Raw genomic sequence first — 23,025 nt, 5'->3', positions numbered from 1 at the left:
AATGGTTGAAAACTATGAGGTATATAGCTATTGTATTAAATAGATTCATTTGTATATTTATATACAGGTTTTTCTGTATTTAAATGTAAAATTGGATATTAAAAATATTAATTACCTGGCCACTGAAATGCAAGAATCTTAAATTATAGTTAACAAAAAACTCAACCACAAAATAACAATGTGTTAGCCACTACAGACACACTCAGGTATACTAAAATTTCACTTAGAATAAATAGAAGTAAAGTATATAAATTTGGTTGCGCCACCTGACATTTTTCAGGTGGTGAAATTAAAAATACTGTCAAAAAATGAATTTAAAACTTTGAAATGTTGTAACACAAATAAGGCTTGTTGAAACACATTATTCTAATTTCAAAAATATGCATAATTTTAAAAATACTTTTTTTAAAAACATTTTTAAGAGCTTTATTTGTCAATGACCCATTCACATGTAAGCAGTGTCTTATTGTAGCAGGTTAGGTGGAGCTATATTCATATGTCTGTGCTGTAATGCATCATAAACTGCTCAAATTCTGTGTATGTCAACTCTAAATCTGCATGGAAGTCTAAAACAGAATGGAGCAAGAAGTACAGTATGTCTCTGAAATGTCCTGGACCGGGATCAAGAAGCATTTTCCTTGTAAAGGATCATTGATTTCTTTTTTTCTGTGAGCAGATGGCTTGAGGGAAAAGCCGTCACCTCTTGCTTTCTCTCTGCATTTATAAGGGCATTTTCCTTTAAAGTGGCTACAATGAAATGAAAACACTCTACAGAGCTATAAACCGCTGGGCATCAGCTGAGTCTGACCAGTCTCTCCTTGATTTCACAGGGGAATTGTAGTGGCAGCAGTAACCCCACAGCCTGTGCACTGCACTGGGATGCTGCACATCTCAACAAGCCTCTGTGGTGGTGTAGAGGGAGAGCATCTTAATATGTCTGATGAAGGCAAATGAAATGAGGGCAGTGAGAGAGAGAGAGAGAGAGAGAGAGAGTGTGTGTGTGTGGGGGTGGGGGGGGGGGGGGGGGTGCTGGGGCTGGATATGGAACCTCAATATATTTTTACGATTGAAAATAATTTCAAAGACGCTCAGTATACAGAACACACAGGGACAGTTTGAAACACAAATTGCTGTAACACTTTATCAGTGTGGCGTTTTAGCAAGAGGACACTTCATACATTTCCATATATATGACTTGAATGTTCTGTATCTTCTTCTCTCTCTCTGCTGTCTGCTGATGCAGATGAACTCTGACAGAGGGGGGATTCAGTCAGAGGCTGGAGGGGCAGAGGCAGTGGTGGGAGGAGACGCATAGATGGAGAGTCACAGGCCTAAATAATGTAGAAAACCAAAACAACAGTTGATATGATTTCATGTCTGTACCTGCAGTAGTATATAACAGGAGAACAATGCTAATATAGTGCATTAGGTTCTACATGGGTGTGCACAATGCAAATGTTAACTGCACACATTTTTTGTTGTCACCACAAAGCATTTTGTTAAAGTTGTACTATAAAACTGTATGTCATGGCAGCAGGTGTCTTGTATCAGGAAGTCATACAGTTTATTAATGATTCTAAATCAGAGCTCAGTGTACAGTTACCTGCTGGTAACCATAGCAACACCACAAACTAATCCAACCTTGAGGTGGACTTCACATAACCGACAGAAAACAGTCTCACTGTAAGGCTGGCCCAGCTGTTCTGGAGCTTTCGATCATGTCACACAGTCTTCCTCAGCATATTGAGATTCCCAGTTGTCATGGAAGTAGCAGTAGAAGCTAGAAGCCTCTCTTCCAGCACATTAAAAAAATGCAACAGATGAGTGAGTGGGCACTGTGTTTACAGTGCCTGTGCTCTGAAAGATGTCACCATACAGAGGACGGGTGAAAATTTGCGTGTTCACCCAGGTGTCATCTTTACATCAATGCTGATCGTGACCCAGGTGTGAATGCTGATTGTACCCTTTTCCACTGCAGACAAAAGCCAGATGTTAGTGGGTCTTTGTGGGTTTTTTGACCGGAGATGAAGGGGCTGAAGCGTTTTGTTTTTGTCAGAGAGAATTTTCCACTCTAGGTTGGACAGTGTGTCAGTTGGTATGTTTCATAGTTTCTTATGGGGCAGCCTGTTCTGTCTTTGTTTGGTCTCTATCTGTGTAGTTTTGTCACTCTCTGTCCTTAAGAAGTGACGAGTGGAGTAATGGATAAAAGCTTGTCCTTACCTTTAGACAACACAGACCTTGTAGCAGTAACGTTCAGACCTTCCTGTCATAATAAAGCAGGAGTTATTTTATCCTGATGGCAGCAGCTCTGCCCTCCTTTACTTCGGTTTAGATTTGTGAGACTGAGAGACTGAGAGACTGAGAGACTGTGAATAGCCTGGAAATGAAATTTCTAACACTCTCCTCAGTGCTCATTTTCTTTGTTTTAGCAAAGCTTATTCAGTCTCTGTGGAGGAGAATATCAGCTAACTGCCTATAATCTTAATATTTACAGCAGTGTGCAGAATGTTCTGTATGTGGTGAAAAATTTCCCCTCGACACAATCACAGCCTCCCTCCCTCTGTCTCCTCCTCCTCCTCCTCCTATTCAACTCCTCTCCCCCCTCAGCCTGACAGTAGGCCTCTGTTCATCTCTCTTCTCTCATCCTCTGCCGCTGACTGTTTGCCATGTGGTGTGCTGTCCATCAGTGACCCGGTAACTGTTGCTAGGAGAGGAGTGTAATTTTATCGCTCTTGCTTAATTCCCTTCCCATGTATGTGCTCTCTTCACTCCTTATTCCTCTCCTTCCAGCTCCTGCTTCACCCCCTCTCCGGCTCTCCCTAAGCCCATCTCTCTGCTTTTAGCCCCCCATCTTATCCTCCTCCTCCTCCTACTCTCATCTGTCATTCCTCCTCTTCCTCATCTCCTTCAGTGTCCTTCACCTCTGGTTTCAATCTGCTCGCCGCCTCTTCTCGCTGTCACTGACTTAAACATTGTTGTTCCTGCTGTAGGAGAGCAGCCCTCCCTGAAATGTATTGAGTTGGATCTGTCCGCTCACCGTAATGGGACATCAGCTCAGGATAAATAAAACCTGTTAAATAGCCGGACACGTCCGAACGGCCATGACCAAGATTTGATTGAGATGGAAGGGTGGAGGTGGGGTTAGGGGTTCCCAGGGGTTCACAGAGGAATAAAAACAAAGGAGGGAGACATGTGCAAGGACAGAAGGATGCAATACACTGCAGTAAAATACAATAAAATCCTTCTCAAGTCAGTTTTGTCCTCTGTATTATTATTATTAGGAATCAGTGTTGTTAAGATTTTAGCAGTACTAGTTTTACTGATACTGCTTATCAATCCGGTACTTTAACAGTACTCTTAAATACAATTTTTGTTAATTTGTTAGAAAAAAAAATCGCAGTCACAGACTGATTTGTTGTAGTATTTACTCTGCAGTAGTTTGCCAGCAGCCCCGTTCATCACTGTGTGTTTTGTATGCCAGCAGTCTGGAGCCCAGGCTGCTAGCGCCATTCTGAGTAAAAACTCGATGTGAAGATCAGCATTTAGAGAAACTCTCACACCAACAGCATTTTTTCTTGCTCTTATGTTTGATGTGAACGTTACCTGAAGCTCCTGACCTGGATCTGCAGGATTCTATACACCAGTGCCTCATGATTGGCTGATTGGATAATTGCATGCAGGTGTCCAGGCGTTCCTGATAAAGTGCCTGGTGAGTGTGTTTTGTTATTAGGGTGAATCCAGCCTTTAAGGATTTTGAAGAGATGATTAACATCTTTGTGGACAAAGTAATATTTGCCTCTCTGTGATGTCTACAAAGACCATGGATACAACCAGTGTTGAGTGTGTCGGCCATTATTGACTAACATGTTGGAGTAATCTGATTACAGTGTGAAATCCAGTCAGTGCATTACAGTAACTAATCCCAGTAATGCTCATTAGCTTGTGGGCTGGTAAGCTGTTTTAGATGGAGAGTGTGCTCTGCAGAGCTGCCTGCAGTTAGCAGCTTAGCTAAGCTAGCTGTCGATGATCAGTAAAGACATCCAGAGTGTATAGTGACTGAGAGTCACATGACTTGAGACTCATGTCAGATGGGTCTGTGTAAATGTTAGCGGTGTGGTTTCACCACTAGAATGAGAGCAGATGAAATGATGATTGTGTTTTGAAATCTCATGTTTCAGACAATAAGAGACACAATGACTTGTTCAGGTGGTGGTGGTGGTCCTGCTGATGCTGCTGCAGAGTGATCTGTGAGAGCCTTTGCCGTCATGTCAAGAATGAAGGACAGCGCACTCAGAGGCTTTAGAGAGGTCAGGTGAAGGGGGGGGTTTACTAAAGGCAAAAGACAAATTGATGAAAAGCCACCAAGTGAAAGACAAGAAAGAAAAAGGGGGAAGGGAAAGAAGAACATGTGTTTGGTGAGGATGAAGGGGTTAGGGCGGGGTCTGTGCATAATTAAATTTTCTGTTCTGAGCAGTATTGGGAATCAATAATGTAATTCATAGAAAAGCCATAGAACTGTCTCCCATTGGCATTCGCAGACATGAGCCATGCCTACATCCTAAGGAATTAAAACAAGAGGGGGAGGGAGGGGTGGGGTGGCAGCAGTGTGTGTCATTGAAACTAAGACTTACCCTTTATTCATCCTGAGCCATTAAATCCCACAATGCCTTTCAGTTGGAGACTTTGAGTTTCCGTTATGACGTGATTGATGTCTGCTTTCAGGTTTGCCTGGTGTTCACATGGAGACGGCCACACACACACACACACACACACACACACACACACACCTCTCTTCGTGTTCACATAATCACAGCTGGCCATTGTGGGGTCAGATGTGGAATGGCAAGTTCCACCTCCTGATGCTGCCTCGGTTTATTTATGGGGGGCTAAGGTGAGATTTACCATGAAAACCTAACAGCACACACCCCAGCAAGAAAACACATGTGACTGAAAAAGTGATGAATGTGACATCACTGCAGTGGTGTAGTCCAATGATGAACAACAATGTAATGTTGGATGGATGAATGGTGGCACACTTAACAGTTGCCCACTTTGATGGATGAAGTTGTTGGTGTATTGATATAACTTAGAGTGAATAACATGGTTAATCATATAACATGGTTTTATATATATATATATAACCATGTTATATGATTAACCATGTGTGTATATATATATATATATATATATATATGAAATTAATTAATGTAAATGAAATTAGATTAATTGCCCGGGCCCTGTTCAGACACAGATTATATTTATATAAACTTGGACTCCGGGCTCCAGCAGCTGCCTGCTGCTCAGGAGTCAGGTGAGGAGCTGCTTCCTCTCACATCCAGACCGGCAGACTGGGGAGCGTGCCACACAGCCGTCAGATTTTATATGGAGAGTGAAGGGCCTGCTTGTTATATAACTGACTCTAAATATTAAAGGTCTTCATCTCTCAGTTTTACTGGTTTCTGACCTCCATGAACTCTTGTTGAAACACTGTTAAGCTCTTGATTTAAAAGTCACTGGAAAGTCAGTTCAGAGAAATTTGACCTGACATAAATGTCGTAAAAAGTCTTTGGTCCACACTGTCACCAAGGATGTAGAGGCAAACAACTGCAGCAAATCCAGTTGTGACATTCACCACAGTCTGTGTGGAGGATTATGAACTATCAAACTGAAGCTGGACTCTCAAAACCTTTGACACACAAGTGGCCAAAAGTCAAATACAGCACGACTAATGTGACAAAGCCAAACACAGCACACAAGCAGTGATTCCTCAGTCCTTCACCCCAGCCCCAGGTGGTCTGGACTTGGCCCCAGACCTTGTCAGCTCCAGCCCCTGGACAGGTTGTAAACAAACGAAAACTTATTTGGAAGAGTAAAGTTATTACCCAGACTACCCTGTACCAGCTCTGTCCTGTATTCATTGTAGCTTTCCTGTGCAGTGACGGATTATTTACACTCATTTACACTTGGTAGTAAAGTGGTTCAGGTCATCTGAATAAACTGTTGGCTTATTCACAGCCTGTCTGATCACCTTTTTTTTTTTTTTGATCCATTGGAGCAATGCTGCTGTTGGTATAAATGTTTGTTTTTTAGATGTCTCTCTACATGTAACTGTTATTAGAGCATTTTCAATATGTCAGGATATGGAACAGAATCTACAAAATCTCCAGGACATATGTTTCAGAAGTGAAGTCCTGTACAGACACAACATTATCATGCAAGTTTACAAATCAGATATCACCACATTATTGTTTCTGTCTGCTTCCCTGCATGGATGAGTTTGTTTGTATACTGGCAAATGCCCTGTTCTGTAATTAAAAGGAAGTGCTGCTTGGCTCTGGCCCCACTTCCTCCCTGTTTGTGTGGATATCACAAGAACACCCCAGATTTTCTTTGAGTATACTGCCAGTGTTATCAACAGGGCCAGAAGTAATAAAACATGATGAAAATAATTTAAAAAAGAGAGAAATATAAATATTTCTCTTTTCCTATACTCTGGCTGAGCCATGCTACAAATGGAAAGTTAAGGTGGCCTTCAGCTGGTCTAAGTATTTTTTCTTTCAGCATGTTTTTTTTTTTTGCCGATTGAAAGATCTTTAAAAGGCCAAAATCACAGAGCACAGTGGAGCCAGTGGGAGAGAAGCTGTAAGAAATACTGTCCTCCACTTTAAAGAAGCCAAGCGTTCCATCTCTGCCTTTTCTTTGGTGGGGATCAAGAGGGTCTCTGAGCCCGAGAGGAGGCGATTTAAAGTTCCACACATTTGAACGTTCCACTCCCCAATGAAATGCATGAGAAATGCTGCTCTGCTGTAATATGTCTGACTGTGAGAGGGAACTTTATGTTTTTGAATGGTGTGAACCTCACATTTACCAGCATCTGACTGTTCTGTGCGCCTGAGGATCACTCATTTTGAAACCAAGGAAAATGTTCAGTGCTGCCTAATGAAAGTCAATTGTTTGCAGCTTTGTATTTTGTATTAAAATGATCTGATAAGGTAACACCTGGTGCCAGCTTTAGTGCATCAACTTCCATCAAAACTGATCTGTGTATATATATGTAAAATGTATGTGTGTAGAACAGTCAGAATAGATAGACTGAATACTGCAACTATAAGCATTGTGTCAATGAAGAAAACATGGTGCAAACTCTTGTTAATGATTTTTTGTCTGAGGGCATCGACAGACCTTTTAGGGCTCCAGGGCAAAAAATTTCTGTTGGGCCCCTGTTGCCCACCCACATCCGCCCTCTGTGAATTGTGCATCAATCTTTGGCCAAGTTCCCAGCTCTTACAGCTATGCTGACTACAATTTACACCCCCAGAGACCCAGTATCATAAGAAGTGGCCTTTGGTTTTCTAAATAACAAAGGGTCTTGAGACATAAGGCGCCCAAACGACAGCTCAAATGCTGGACCCACCTATGTTGACACAGGTGGTACAGACTCCCTCATAGGTTAGTAATTCCTCAAATGATTGACAGGCAGTGAACCTGGGGCCTTGTTGATTTATTAGGTTCAACCTGCCATCTTTCATTAATATTGTACAAGATTAATATTAAGAGCATTTAAACACTTCAAGCCTGTTCTTTAGAATCACTTTAATATTTAGACCTAAATATGGAGTTAATTCATTTTGGTCTCTACAGAACTCCTGAGAAGGAAGTGATTTTTTTTTTTTCTCTTTTGCCAGGATCATTTTTCTTAGCTTTGTTTTTTTTATATCCGTGAAAACACTTGCCTCTCAAGGCTAGTGAAAAAAACCCTGTTTTCACACATGAACAAAAAAAAACAAACCTTGAAAATTTTGCAAAAAAAAATCACCTCTTTTCACGGATGAAAAAAAAAAAGAAAAATTGTCCTGGAAAAAAAAAAATTCTGAACTCTTACTGTTTTCCAGACAGTGAGGTTCCATGAGCAGTTAGTCTTTGGTCTTTGTTTTTGACCTTTTCTCCTGCTATGCCTGTTATTATGAGGCAGCTGGCTTGGTACGGCAGCTGAGGACACAGTTGGCTGTCATCCTGCCTAGCAAATATCCAGCCAGGCCTCTGATACGCTGCTGAAGCTCTGCTGCTGTTCATGCTGACCCGCCTGTCCCCATGCTCTTCCCCCCGCAGCACTGACAGGAAGCCAGGCCGAGTCCCGAGCCCCTGTCCAAGGCCTTCGCAGAGCCACAGCCGGTGGTACACGACTCCGCAGAGCTGCCGCCGAGGAGACCTACTGGGCCTACTCAGGTGTGTGTGTGTGTGTGTGTGTGTGTGTGTGTGTATGTTTCCTCACATTTCTTGTGAGGAAACTGTCTTGTTGGTTGCTCCATATGCTGTGAAAGGGTAGCGTGTTGTAAATGGGAAGCTTCTGGGAGGCTGTGAGTTTGTGAGCTACCGAATTCAGCCCACATCACATACACACTGGGTTAGGTAGCAGGTGCAGGCAGCGGCGTGTCACCTATTTCAGGAATGTTTGAAGCAGCCGAGGATTTCTGTCTTTCTTCATATATCCAAAAACTGGGGTGTCTCAGGTGTGTCAGTTCAAAACCTCAGCATCAGAAAAGACACTAAAGAGGAAAACTCCAAGAAGTTTATTATGAAAATATGAAAACTTGAGAAAAAATCTGAAAGCTGCACAAACAGAACTCATTTTAGTGACGAGACTGTCATAAGCTCTGTTAACACAAAAGCAGTGTCAGTGGTTACATACATAAACTGTTACAGTCAAAGTCATCATCATCCAGCGGGAGCGAAGGGACCAGGACCATGTCATAGTTGACACTGTCATGTGGCTCTAAAGTAAGACTTCATCACTGAGACCTGACTCACGTTGCTGATTTACAAGGACAGTCAAATAAGATGAGCTTGTACTGGCCCAATCTCAATGTCCCACTCCGGCCTGAGCCCTGGACCCTCACAGACTGGACTGACGTCACCTGAGAAGTGATCGAGTGTGAGAGGCTGCAAGGTTCTCAAAATGGTGTAAAAAGGAATGTGTGACGTTTTGCCTTGTTAAACACAACATGTTACATATAGTTGTGGGTTTGGGACTTTTGACTTTATATTTTTGATTTTCTTCCCTCACTCCTTGTCTGTGTGTCCCCGGTGTTGTGGACTTTGGGATTAGGCCTGTATGTCTTACCAGCCAACACGGTTGTTGTTCGATGCTCTGTGACTCTTGAAGTTATGAAGTCTGCTACTCATCAGAGGTGTCGTTGTTCATTATATCCTACCGGCTTCATCAATTTTTTATATCCCTTGGAAACACTTTGGTTGTCATCTGTGGTACTTGCAGTGCATTTGTGTATTTGGTTGTGTTGTGTGTATTTGCAGCCCACGTGTTGGCACATTGATGAAGATGTTTTCTGAATTTGCTCTTGATGGTTTTTTAAGTTGTAGTGTTTTGAACTCTCAGGGCCACCGTATCTTACAGCTCAAAGTGCACAATCATCTCCTTACCTTGGAGGCTTTTAATGTGAAATATCTGCAGGAATTGAACAGAGAAGTAGACGTGTGTAAGAAACTGAGCAGTACTGTTGTTCAGAAAGAGTTGTGTTTTACTGAAGGTCCATGCTTAGATATTAGAGAGTTTGGTAATTGGAGGGGCTTCACCAGTACAGTGTAGAGGCTAGTTGTGTGATTTAGAGCATGCTGTGTGTGGGTGTGTGTTTTCAGAGTGAAAGCAATTATGTGCCACTGTCAGTGCAATATGTTTGCCTTCCTCTTTCTCTCTCTCTCTCTCTCTCTCTCTTGCTGTTTTTCTTCCTCTCTCAGCCACTCTCCTCCTCATCTCTCCTTGGTGCTCCTCTGGCCCAGAGGCATCTCCAGGCCCTTTTTTTTATTTCACCAGTGCTTCAGACGAGAAAAAAGCCACTTCCGCTGTCCCTTTGGAGCCTTTAGTTTTTCAGAGCGCCAGCATTAATCTTTCACCATGCAAGCGGCACGAGCCTCAGGCCACAAATGATCTTTTAGTTTATTTATTTCAATATTTCCGCTCGCTTGTCTAACCCTAATTGGTTGCCCGTTGTGCCTGCAAGAGCGAGGGAGCATGTGGGTAAAAACAGAGCCAGTGACAGTTTCTCTTAGTGTTGCTGCTGCTGATGATAAGATCTACCGATGCTCCCCTGCTGTCCCCATGCTTGTGTTTGGTCGCAGCTCTTACATAAGATGCTGATGCAACAGTGGGCAGGATCCAGGCAAGAGAGGCAAACATCGAGAGGCAGCGGGCTGAAATACTGCTGGATATTTTATTTCTATGTCAAAGTAATAATCACAGAGTAGAAGTTAAGGGAAGGCACCATTTATTTATCATTTTTTTTAACTTGTGTCTTACTGGCCGATGTTTTATGTAAGTTTAGCAAAAAACTTTGCTCATCACAGTCATTGTAGAGGCTGTGAAAAAAGTGTGCTGGAAAAGGTTTTACCACAGTTCAACCTAAACTTGACCCACGGCAGACATTCGTTATTCCTATTGAACCCTGTTATGTCCACCGAGAAATATTCTCTGTGGGTAGACTCTCAATCTACGATCTTAATCACGATCTGCATCCTGTTTCTGCGCTGATTTTATTTTGAAAGTCTTGACTGGAAGTTGTGATTTGTATCTTTCTGCTGCCTTGATGCTTTTTTTGGATTTTTGTCAGCTCGTCACTATTCTTTACAAGCTGTCCTCTGTTGACAAATTGTGTCACAACCAATTACACTTTTTGCTTGGTTCATATGAACTAACGTATTTGTTTGGACAGCACTGTAATTTATTTATTTTTAAGGTGATATATGGAAGAGTTTTGATTTGAAAGTTCAGTTGCAGCTAACCAGCTAGCCCCGGCTCCTGTTTCCCTGCCTGCAGGCAGGTCTCTGGTCCCACAGATGGACTGTAACTCCACCATCTTGGACTGCAGCCAGTGACAGTGGTTCTTGTTCTGCTCAAGTGGAGAACTGGTTTATGTGTCTCTACACCAAACTCATTGAGGCTGCAGAGCAGAACAAGCACTGGCGTCGCTAGCTGCAGTTAGCAGGCTAGCTGTTTAACATTTAGCAGTGGGCTGGTTAGCAGCAAAAATGACACATTTCAACTTCTCAAATGTGGTTTGATGGTTTATCAGTTATCTAAGATAGTTAATTCAACATTTTGGGTATTTGAAGTGTTAGAATAAAAGAAGATTCAATATATTCACTTCGGTCCAGGGAACAAAGATTGAATTTTTCCCTGTTTTTTGACATTTTATTCACTGAACAGCCAAACGATTTTTAAAGAAAATATTTGTCAGACATTTTGATTTTGAAAATGTTGGTTGCATCCTTACAATACTTCATGGTAGAATAATAATACCTTGCCCAATGTACATGACACATGAAACACATAACAAATTAGCACAGTATAAATTAAAACATTTAAAGCTACCACATGCGAGTTCTGGAGGTCAGGCTTGCAGTAGCATGAGACTCAAAAGCAAACCATGCACTTGACTCCTCCCTTTCCCTGCTCTGTTGTGTTCCACCCACCCCCTCACCTACATCCTCTTTCTGTTCGCTGTCTCAGCTAATGTAGAATTTGGGAGATTGCTAGCCTGAGTCAGCCATAGCGATGACTTCCAGTAGCTAATACTGGCTTGAAACCTCAGTGAAAGAGTAGAGGTGGACCAGGAATGCATTTTTTTTTTGATTGACAGCTGTGAGATCCCTCCCCTGACTTTGGCTTTCTCTGATTGGTTAGAAATGTGAGGCTAACTTTGGAAGGTATCTCTGCACTGCTGACAGGCTGTTCACAGAAGCCTCTGACAAGCACCTCTCTGCAGCAAGATGTGTTTTGGAGCATATTTCAACTCAAAGATATTAGAAACTAGAGTCACCACCTTGTGGTCGTACGCCTCCACCAACCAGCTGAGTTCCAGGAAATATGGTCACAATCTCTCCTCCCTACAGTGTTGAATTATGGCCAGAAGTGTTTTTGCAGCATTATGATGTCACAGTGAAGTTGACCCTTGACCATTTGGATATAAAATGTCATCACTTAATTTTCAATTAATCAATTAACATAATTAGTGTAGTGTATAGTGTATTGTGAGTTATGGCCAAAAATGTGTTTTGTGAGGTCAAGGTGACCTTTGACCTTTGACCACTAAAATTAAATCAGTTCAACCTTGAGTCCAAAGAATTCCTGAGAATTCCTGTTCACCAGAATGGGACGGAGTGTTGTACCTCCCTCTGTGGCTGTTGCAGACATAAAAAGTTACGGTCTAAACACTACTGGACTAGAGCGATCCACGGTGGATTAAAGGGGATCTGTCTTAGTTGATATCGTCTTTCATTGGTGCAAATTTCAAATAAATTTGTAATTAAATACCTGAACAGAAATTATATGGAATAAACACAAGCGGCCACATACTTTGTCCAGTTGTTAACCCAGCCTTAATTATCAGTATAATTATTTTGACAGTAGGATGTGGAGTGTGACCTTTGTCTTTCATGCTCTGGCATCTTCTTTGGTTTCTAGAGGCATTTAACAGAAAGAGCAAAGTGAATTCCAATTCATTTATACATTTATAACAAAAATGCACTGAGCTGTCAGACCCCACAAGCACAGTGAGCTCCCGGTTTTCAGACTCACACAAACACTATTTTTCCCTCTTGTCCTCTCTCCTCTGATTCTCCACTCCAAAGTTTCCTAAACTTCTGTCTGTCCTAATTAGCTTGTTCTAATTGTGTCCTCCAGAGGTCTGACAAGCTCCAATCAGGACCTCAGCAGGCTATGGCTGTTCTGCCCTCTGCCTGATCAGAATGGCAGATTAACACATTGCTGCCAAATCAAGTGTTATCTGGGAGCGACCCTATGCAGAGACAAAGAGACAGAGAAAGACAAAGACTCACACAGTCACTCCATCACTGCAGGATCACAGTTAATCTGTGATGTACTTTATGTGGGACTTACTCCAAGAAGCAAGACAATTATAGCACAATATCTGAAAATATAAACTGTGAATAATTTGTAAAGTAGCAGCATATGACATGGAATGGTAATCCATCATTAATACAGTCGTTTGATTCAAGGTGACCCCTGTAGAATACTACAGCAAAACCAGGCACTCTGCCATTAGATTATACTTAGAGCCAATATCACTCAGAAACATTTCAGTCACTGAGTTCAGTTAGATTCAACTCACTCATGGGTCTCTTAGTATTTACAGCAGAAAATACAGGATTTTTCAGAAACTATGTTCGGCAACTGTCAACATCACACTGTATGGTTTTCTACATAACAGGGTAAAAGGGACTTGAGAATAAATAGTGAGTAGTGACTTGTATTTCATATAGGAGTTATCCTTTAGAGCAGTGGTTCCCCAAACCTGTGGTTCGCAGCCCACCAGGAAGGTATTGCAATTGGGCCAACAACACAACATATAAGTATATATATATATATATATATATATATATATATATATGTATATATATATATATATACTTATATGTTGTGTTGTTGTGTATATATATATATATACACAACATATATATATATATGTATATATATACATATATGTATATATTACATTTTTAACAGAAATTGTATAATTGTATATATTACATTTTTAACAGAAATTGTATAATTGTATATATTACATTTTTAACAGAAATTGTACTGTTTTGGAAATTCTCTTTTTTTGCAAACTCCTTTCATTTTTCTTCTCATTACTATTAAAGCATATGACTGTGGAGCTCCCTACATATTTCCCCTGATTTCCAAATGTTCAGTGGTCATCAATAAAATCAAAAGTGCTGTGAGGAGGCATGTGATGAGCAGATCTGGACAGTCAGTACCTAAAGCTAATTATACAAATTACTAATTCATATTCTAGTATATGCTGTTTTCTCATATAATAATTAGAACACTAATGAAGATTTATTGGTGTACTATCTATACTGTCATTCACTAATTATTGATTATGAAGTGATGGTGCCATCAAGTGACTTTGTAATCAGATGAATCAAAATGATTATCATGTGAATCTAACTTTAATTATATTAACTCTGAGTCATTATGAGGCTGAGTCTCCAAGTTTTACTGCTGACATTAACCTCATTGAAGCTCTATTGGCCAAAGCCTTCCTATATAAACCATATTATATACTATATCGCCGTTACCATGATATATGTTTCCCATTCCACATAATTACAGGTACTCTGCCGTATAGTTTTAAGAGGCCATCTTTAGCAATGGGCTGACTGTGTCACTCTGTGTCAGTCTGAGGTCAAACTCTTGCTCCCTGGCGGCAAGAAATTCAGTATCAAAGAGCCTGTTACAAGGTACAGACCTTAATTTTTCCATCCATGATATGACCCACATGTTGGCAAGTACTATTCCCTGCCCCCCATCTTACACACAAACACACACACACTTGATTGGAAATTAATTTTCAGGCCTGCACAATGTCAAGGCTCGCTATTGACAGGAGAGACGAAACTAATTTGCACGCTCCTTGTCGAGCTGTTTAACCATTCAACACCAGCCGCCATCAGAGAGCTCTCAGGACTGTGCTGCAGCCTTGAAGTGGGTGAATGAAGATGGAAGCTCATGATATGTTGTATAGTCATTTTACTCATGAGGGAAAGCAATTTTATTAGCCTGACAGTAAGTGGTGTTGTCTGTCTTTTTTTTTCTGAAAATTGAAATCCCCACATAACAGAGCATTAAATTCACAAATTGTATAAGCAAAGTTTATTTGTGAGACTGGGCCTCTTTGTAAAAGTATTTTTACAAAATAAAAATATATTTGCATGCATGTTTGAACACTCATAAGACCCAATGTGGATTAATCTGCAACTATTAATCCACATTTACTGAACTTCTGCTGATGTCTTTCACTTTGTTATTACAGGCTGTGAGTGTAGCTTAATGAGGAAAAACTAAAAAATGATTTTAGTATGAGGTTGCAACATAACAAAAAACAGTGAACAGAGTGAAGGGGTCTGAATACTTTCTGAATGAAAGTGTTTTTAAAGATTCATGTCTTCAGTAGAAACCAATGGGCCACAGAAAACGAGGGGAAGGCAGACAAACATTGTTGGACTTTGTGGATTTCTTTTTTTTTATATTATTTGTTGCCAATAAGATAAGACAATATCAACCTTATATTTCCATATTACCTGTATCTTAGCAGCAGTTTATTGTTGCAGCAGGACAGTGTGACTCTTAAAAGAAAATAAAGTTAATGGCATAAAGTAGTCGAGAGAGAGAGAGAGAGCCCAGTGCATCATGACCTCTGACCTCTGTCTCCACTATGGAGGGAGCCAGCAGAAAGACCAAACTCCGCACAGGCTGGCGTTCATACAGCATCTGAAGAAATGAAGAAATATGGTGTCCTCAAAATCTCCTTCATGTTCAGTGAGATGCACCTAGGACACATACACGTGTATCTGAGCTAATGTGAAATACCAGGAAGGGAATCATGTCATTTATTCCAGTGTTTCTGGTGTCTTTATATCAATACTAAGATGAAGGTATATTGGTATACTGTTACCTAAAGTTGGTTGAAGTGAAATGTGTTTGTCAGACAGAGGAGTCTATAAAAACATATGAAACACAAATTTAATTGTAAATATTATCTTTGTTTCTAAAAGAACTTACAATGCATCTGGAAAGTATTCACAGTGCTTCAGTTTTTCCACATTTTGTTATGTTACAGCCTTATCCCTAAATGGATTAAATTCATTTTTTACCTCAAAATTCTACACACAATACCCCATAATGACAAAGTGAAAAAAGTTTGCTTGAAACTTTTGCAAATATATTAAAAATAAAAAACCAAAATATATCATGTATTCAAGTATTCAAGTATTCACAGCCTTTGCTCAATGCTTTGTTGAAGCACCTTTGGCAGCAATTACAGCCTCAAGTCTTTTTGAGTATGATGCCACAAGCTTGGCACACATATTTTTGGGCAGTTTCTCCCATTCTTCTTTGCAGAACCTCTCAAGCTCCATCAGGTTGGATGGGGAGCGTCGGTGCACAGCCATTTTCAGATCTCTCCAGAGATGTTCAATCGGGTTCAAGTCTGGGCTCTGGCTGGGCCACTCAAGGACATTCACACAGTTGTCCCAAAGCCACCCCTTTGTTATCTTGGCTGTGTGCTGAGGGTCGTTGTCCTGTTGGAAGATGGACCTTCGCCCCAGTCCGAGGTCCAGAGCGCTCTGGAGCAGGTTATCATCAAGGATGTCTCTGTACATTGCTGCATTCATCTTTCCCTAGACCCTGACTAGTCTCCCAGTTCCTGCTGCTGAAAAACATCCCCACAGCATGATGCTGCCACCACCATGCTTCACTGTAGGGATGGTATTGTTGTGCACAGGTTGGGGCAATTTGGTTATTAGCGTATAATATTAATGATTATCAGGGATAATCACCAATATATATTTAAATGTTTACTACAAGTAGTAACCTGTCACCAGGGACCAATGACCAAATTGATGGCTTCGAAGGTTAATTGAAGGGTAAATTCGAGCACTGACTGTCCTGAATCCAGCTGTTATCACAAATATAGTCACAAAAATCACCGACAACGACGAGTTAAATTATACGAGGATTTATTAATAAGAGTAATAATTATTCAAGATAACATTACTTAATATTAAACCGATTATAATTCAACTATAACTAAAACAAACATTGGTTACTAACGAGATAATTACAGGCAAAACACATATGTACAACCGTGTGTGTGTGTGTGTTTGTGTGTGAGAGAGAGAGAGAGAGAGAGAGAGCGAGAGAGAGAGATGAGGTGATTGGGAGAAAAGAGGGAGAATAAAGGTGAAGAGAGGAAAGAGTCCACAAGAGTTGGTCACCACAGTTAATAATCACCACAATATCACTACACAATAACGGAGCCAGAGAACCGGAGTTCGTCTGGTCGGATATTGGTCCTTTAACTAGTGATATTTGACTTATTAAGCTGATCACAGTGAACAATCTAAAACAACAAGATATGCAGCATTTATAAGTCAAATTACAAATAAAACATGCTCCACTAATTGTGTCTCTGCCCAGACATCAGCCTCTTACTGTGAGTTGCTCCGATCCTTCGGAGTCAGAACAGAAAGTCTCTGGGTCTCCACAGCTCGGTCCTCGGCCGGAGCTCGGCGGGTCGTGTCTTGCTCTTCTGGCGATGACAGTGATGAGTTCCTCGGCAGCAGGAGGAAGATCACAGATGAGGGACAGTGAACTTTGTTTTGTCCTTAACAAAGTCGGCGCTCGTCCTCACAGAACGTAAAATCAGCTGACTGCACAGCGATCTACGTCGGATCAGAAAAGAAAAGGAAAACAAACAGCAGTCTATGCGCTCGGCCTGCGAGTTGCAGACTGTGACCTGGGCTGTCAGAAGTGTTGGAAAAGGGTCAAATGTTGCAGATTGCTCCCTTTCAGCAGCTGAGTTGCGGAGAGAGCTTTGAATAGCTCCCTACTGTAACTGGTGCACGGGAATAAGCAGCGGCGGAGGGTCGCGGTGCTGCTTTCATCACCTGAGTGACGTCACCGTTGATCCCTGCTGAGAGTGCCTGGCCTCGGCCAATGCCGATGCTGAGTTTACTTTCAAACTCTGATTCACACCTAGGTGTGAATCGTGGGGGGGTCATGCCTCTGTTGTTCAAACAGTCGACCAACTCTGGATCAGGCTAATGGAGGGAGATGTAGGCCTCTCCATTGTTCTCTTCAGGATTCATGGCTTGAGACTCAGGCTTTTGGAGGGACATGTAGGCATCTCCATTGTTCTCTTCAGGATTCATGGCTTGAGACTCAGGCTTTTGGAGGGACATCGCTCAGATTGGCCGGGCGGCCAGCTCTGGGAAGAGTCCTGGTGGTTCCACACTTCTTCCCTTTACGGATGATGGAGGCCACTGTGCTCATTGGGACCTTCAATGCTGCAGAAATTTTTCTGTACCCTTCACCAGATTTGTGCCTCGATAGGTAAGAAATGAATTTAATCCTTTTTGGATTAAGGGGGTAACATAACAAAATGTGGAAAAAGTGAAGCGCTGTGAATACTTTCCGGATGCACTGTATATGAGCAGGTGCTTGTGTTTTCTTGAAAGTAAAACATGCCACAAGGTAAACCAGAGAGGCACAAACAGGGCAGCTGTGAGCCAGGCCTTGTACCTCAGTGTCAGTGTTGGATCTCACTCCTGCTTCTGTGGCTGCAGCTCGGCCACAGAACCTGGTGGAAACCAGAACAGAGGAGGCTGTTGGAGTAGCAGAACAGCCGCCATGCTTCTGGAATGACATGTTTGACTATCACACATGAGTGCAAGGTTTGGGTTCGCACATACTTTTGGCTGTGTATTTTACAGTGTACTGGATATCAGTTTCTATAGCCAGTCAACCACTGAGTTGAACCAATGCAGCCAGGGACACAGTTCAGGATGTGTCGCTGAACACATTCAGAGGACACGCAGGACAAAGGAGGCTCCTCTCAGTAAACCTTGTCATTTCTGTGCTGCCGTTGTCATAACATAAATGACTGTAGATGTGCATGTGTGTGCAAACTATCCTGTGTTTGTGTGTGTGTGGTGATTAAATGAAGGGCAGTAACCAATTGAGCTGTCTGTGCGAGGTGTGAGGGGTGATGCATTATAGGAGTACTCTCCATGATTGCGTCAGTGGCTGCGTGTCTAATGTCAGATCAAACCCACTCACTCTGGAAAAAACGCAACGATTTGATGCCTTCACAGCCATCATAATATTTCCACTCCTCTCAAGTAGTCCTTGAGTAGCCTTGGCATCCATTGAAGACTCAGGAGGATAATATCCATCAAGTGTACCGATCAGGTGAGCGGGCTCTGCAGTCAAGAAGCACCTAAAAATAGGTCTGTCATTCAGTGGCATTTCAGAAACGCTGTGTCAACCTCCATTTGAACAACAAGTAAAAATGGCTCATTTCAGACCCCTGGAGAAAAATTTTACTGTATCATCACATGGTATGTAATCAGCGATCAGCAGCAGGCATTCAGCTGTATCACTATACATGGAGTATTAATAATTCTGTTGGTTTTGCCTTAAGATCAGTAATGAAGGTATCGTGAATTTCCAGGGCAGCTTCAGGTTGGTTCTGCAGAAACAGACATATTTCAAACTAGAGACCATCTTGTGATGGGATCACAGCAGCCATGACGCCATGACGTCCGTCAACATGTTGATGTTCTGGCTCCTGTGGGGTGGGTCACAACCGTCTTCGAACTGAACCCTCATTTTGACCTCAGCTACACACCTGTAGAGTGTTGTGACTAGAAATTACACGACTGCCCGACCAACCAACCGAGGACCTGTAGGTGTCTGCAGGAGTGCTGCTGCAGCCACTTCATCACACTATATGAATCACTGTACAATACATGCCCAGTCTAACATGGAAACTGATGGAGCTATGTTAGCACACTAGTGGAACCACTGGTACTTTCATATGTGAGAGTTTTCTTCTAATGATAAACTCAGGTTTCCATCTCGCAGACAAACAGGGGTCTCCATAACTATTTACATCATGTTGCTATTGTTTTATCCTTCTGTTAGTACAGTCAGTCCCTCTGGGCACCCATGCTCTCTGTGCTTCTAGCAAACAACAAACAAACGGATCCAGTGTCTCACTGTTTGTGCTGATAATATCATGTCCATGCTCCAACAGCTGGTCACCTAACACTGTCTGTGGGGTCGAGGTGGTTGGATTAATACCTAAAGTATTGATACCATCAGTGTAACCCTTCCTTTGACTATCAGTGGGTCTGATCAAAGAAATCTTATCTCCAGCTCCATGTCGTAGGTAAATGTATCATGATCAGTTATCATGGACCTTTAGATGTTCAGATTCTTTTTAAACACTGTGAACACTTCATGGAGGACTGAGAAGTCCTGAAAGTACATCTCAGTGACATGACATGTCGAGAAAATATCCAACCGTCAGTGCACTGATCCACTGCCATGGTTTCTCTTACCACTGCTATGCTGATGATACACAGCTCTATCTGCTCCTCCTGCCAAATGATCTGACTGCACAACTCTCAGCCAGACTGAGCTCTCTCTGTCACATCAAAGTCCAGCTCAGCTCCGCCTCACTCGCCTGTAAAAGTCTGGTGAACATTGTGACTGAGAACGTTGCACCTGTTACTTAATCATGTTAAGTAACAGTCATCCTGCTACAGGGCGATAAAACAGCCTGGCTTGTTTACTTAAAACCAATCTCAGTTGTTGTGTTTCCTGTGGTGTAACAGGCTGAAATAAGAGCAGGTTAGGCAGGTTTATACCCATAGCCTACATTCACTGAGTCAGAGTAGTTGGTATCTGATCTAAACCGGAGGTTGTGGTGTTGTTTATCCCTACTATGGAAGAGATTAGATGAATACAATAAACAGACACTTGTATCTATCAAGGCCACACAGACGCAGATAGAAACAGAGGCTTGGTTTGTTGGCAGATACTGAAACTCAGTAGTAAACTCATTTATAAACACCGAAAACAGTGAATGAAGTGATAAATAGAAGGGAATTCATTATCCTGGGCTGCAAGTTCTCAAGGACAATGGTGATTGAACCAGCTCATAAAATCAAAGCAAATCAGAGGCACAGAGGGAAAAGCTGCTTTTGCTTTTGGTGTTTGGGGAATTGGGAAATCTGTAACTCTGTTGGTGCCACATGGACGGTCATTTGCTGCTGAAATAAAAGCTTTCAAGTTTCATTGTGAGATAAATATCCAGAATTTATAGAAAGTGAAGCTTTGTTATAACACCAGTTTGTCCTCTCACACCCATGAAGACTTGCTGCTCTTCAGTTTTTACAGTGATGTCCTGTAATGGACTCCTCAGTCAGCTCTGTGCCTGCAGGCGTCTCCAGGATGTCGTCTGCAGCAGCTGCAGAGGCGACTGACTTTTCAGCCCGTGTGAAGTGTTTTGACACATGTTGTTTTCCTTGATGCAAGGCGTAACTCAGCGGCGACGCTGAGCAGCAGCGACATGGATGGAAATTAAGAGCAGCGGTTTTGGCTCTGAGGGAGACGGAGAGCGGGAGGGAGGGGAAATGGAGATGAAATGATAAATATGACAAATCTGAATGCAGATAAAAACAAGGCGGCCTATTAAGATGCATTCAGTGAAAAAAAAGACCAGATCAGACCAGTGAATGAGGGACTGAAGAACAAATTTGACCTTTGTGTTTTTTTTAAATAGATAATATTTTTATAGAATATATAATAGAAAATATTCTCCTGCAACAAGTTAGTTCAGCAAGAGAAGTGCAGTTTATTTTTATTGTAAGTGTAACGTCACACCAAACACTCATGTTCTACAGAAGCACAGCATTTGTGATGGTTGAACAATTTAGTAGCTGTTCTGCAGCTTTTGATCACATGACATCATGTGATCATCTTGTAAAGACTGTCAGATCCTTTGTTTTTGGAAAGTTAGATGATCTGACAGGCACATTATATAATAAAACTGAGGCTTTTATTCCTTTGTTGTCATTATGTCATCAAATGCATCACAATATGGGAACGGATCTTTGATACAGATGAGGAGGACTCATCTCCAAGTGACAGAAATACTGCACTGAAGTCACACAGTCAAACAAACAGAAGCTCGTTTTGACACTTAAAAAGGAAGTTTGAAGTGTCACCAGTTCTCTGGGTTCGTCTCCTGCCGGTGTCAGCGCTGACACTGTGTAAAGAGAAGAGCTCTTTTACATATCTTCTTTTACTTCCACCTGTCTGTACTTAAACCTACACAAAAAAACATATTAAAGAAAACCTGAATCAAAGCAGGATTACGTTTCTGTAAAATCCATTTTGTGAATGCAGAATATATTTGCATGTGCAGAGCCATTCAGAGATGATGAGGTTCAGCTCCCCTCTGTGACTCCACCGTCCACTGCTCTCTGTCTCTGTCAGCATCTGTGAGAGCCTCCGTCCTCAGTCCAAACACCAGCTACAGCTTCATGTGGGCTAATTAAAGTGAATTTACATTGTGCACACTGTTTGTGTGTTCACTGTAGCAGCCCTGTTGTGTATCTTAGACCTAAGCCGTGGCTGCGTTTGTACACAAAAACTGTGGATATAAATTCTCTTCATTCTCCTTTTCTTCCTCACTCTTGTGGTCCCACCCTATGTCTCCTCTTTGTTTCCATCTGTGCTAATAAATTCACTGGCAGCGCGCCACAGTCAGGCATTAGGTGAGAACATGGGGAAGGAAGGCTGACAGGGGGCGAACACCAATGAGACAATGTGAAAATAAGAATGAGAGGAGTGAAGACACGTCGACGTCGAGTGAGGATGTTTTAATTGATTGTGTGGTGTTTCATTCTGACTGACTCCTGAGTCTGACCCACATTTTTATTCTGTCACAGAAATAGATGTTTTCGTGGTTAAAGCTCCTGTCAAAAGTTTTCTGACTCAGAGGTGTGCTGAAATACTTAATTGATTTAATTAGTAATTCAGACTCTTTTCATTCTCTTTCCCAACAGAAACTGCAGCTAAATCAAAATGTTCCGACCAGGTTTTGAACTTTTAGCTCACTGCTGACTGAAATCTACTGCCAACCTGTGCTCGTGCTTTTCTGCAACTGAAGCTCTTGTCCTTGATTGAATCTTGAAATAAACTAATTGCTTGCAGTTTTTTTGTTATTCCCCAAGGCCCTGTTCAGACCTGCATTAAACACAGTGAACCAAAATATTTGACTGTTTTTAAATAGATAAAATTTTATTTCATTAGAACTGTGTGCAGCGCAATCATTCACTCTCTCTCCCTCTTTCTCTTGCTCTCTCTGTCTGTCTCCTGCTCTCTCTCTCTCTGTCTCTCACACAAACACTGACAGTGGACTTGTGTGTCATTGAAAACAACAATGCATACGTGTGTTTATTTGCGTGTAAAGCAGAGAGGTGAGAGCTGATCTCAAGTGGTCACTGGAGACGTATGTTAAAGGCAGGTGTGAGCGGGGTCTAACATCAGAAACACAGTGCCTACGTTGTGTGTGTGTGTGTGTGTGTTTCACTGGCTGTATCTCTTTCTGCAGAGTTTGCAGGCTCCTCAAA

General features: G+C 41.8%; 1 protein-coding gene across 3 annotated transcripts in view; it reads left to right on the top strand.

The window, feature by feature from the left end:
• Nucleotides 1-23,025, top strand: part of LOC139630080 (receptor-type tyrosine-protein phosphatase gamma-like) — a 454,916-nt gene that overhangs the window by 92,742 nt on the left and 339,149 nt on the right. For all 3 annotated transcript variants that reach the window (XM_071493181.1, XM_071493178.1, XM_071493179.1), the window contains exon 2: nucleotides 8,110-8,226. In XM_071493181.1, the coding sequence (XP_071349282.1) occupies nucleotides 8,110-8,226 (117 nt within the window). The remainder of the gene's footprint in view (nucleotides 1-8,109; nucleotides 8,227-23,025) is intronic.

This window comes from Trachinotus anak, unplaced genomic scaffold, assembly GCF_046630095.1.
Source record: "Trachinotus anak isolate AG129_WGS33_773 ecotype Australia unplaced genomic scaffold, CSIRO_AGI_Tana_v1 ptg000013l, whole genome shotgun sequence".
NCBI lineage: Eukaryota > Metazoa > Chordata > Actinopteri > Carangiformes > Carangidae > Trachinotus > Trachinotus anak.
Note: the sequence above shows the minus strand (reverse complement) of the source record. Positions and strands in the feature narration are given on the sequence as shown.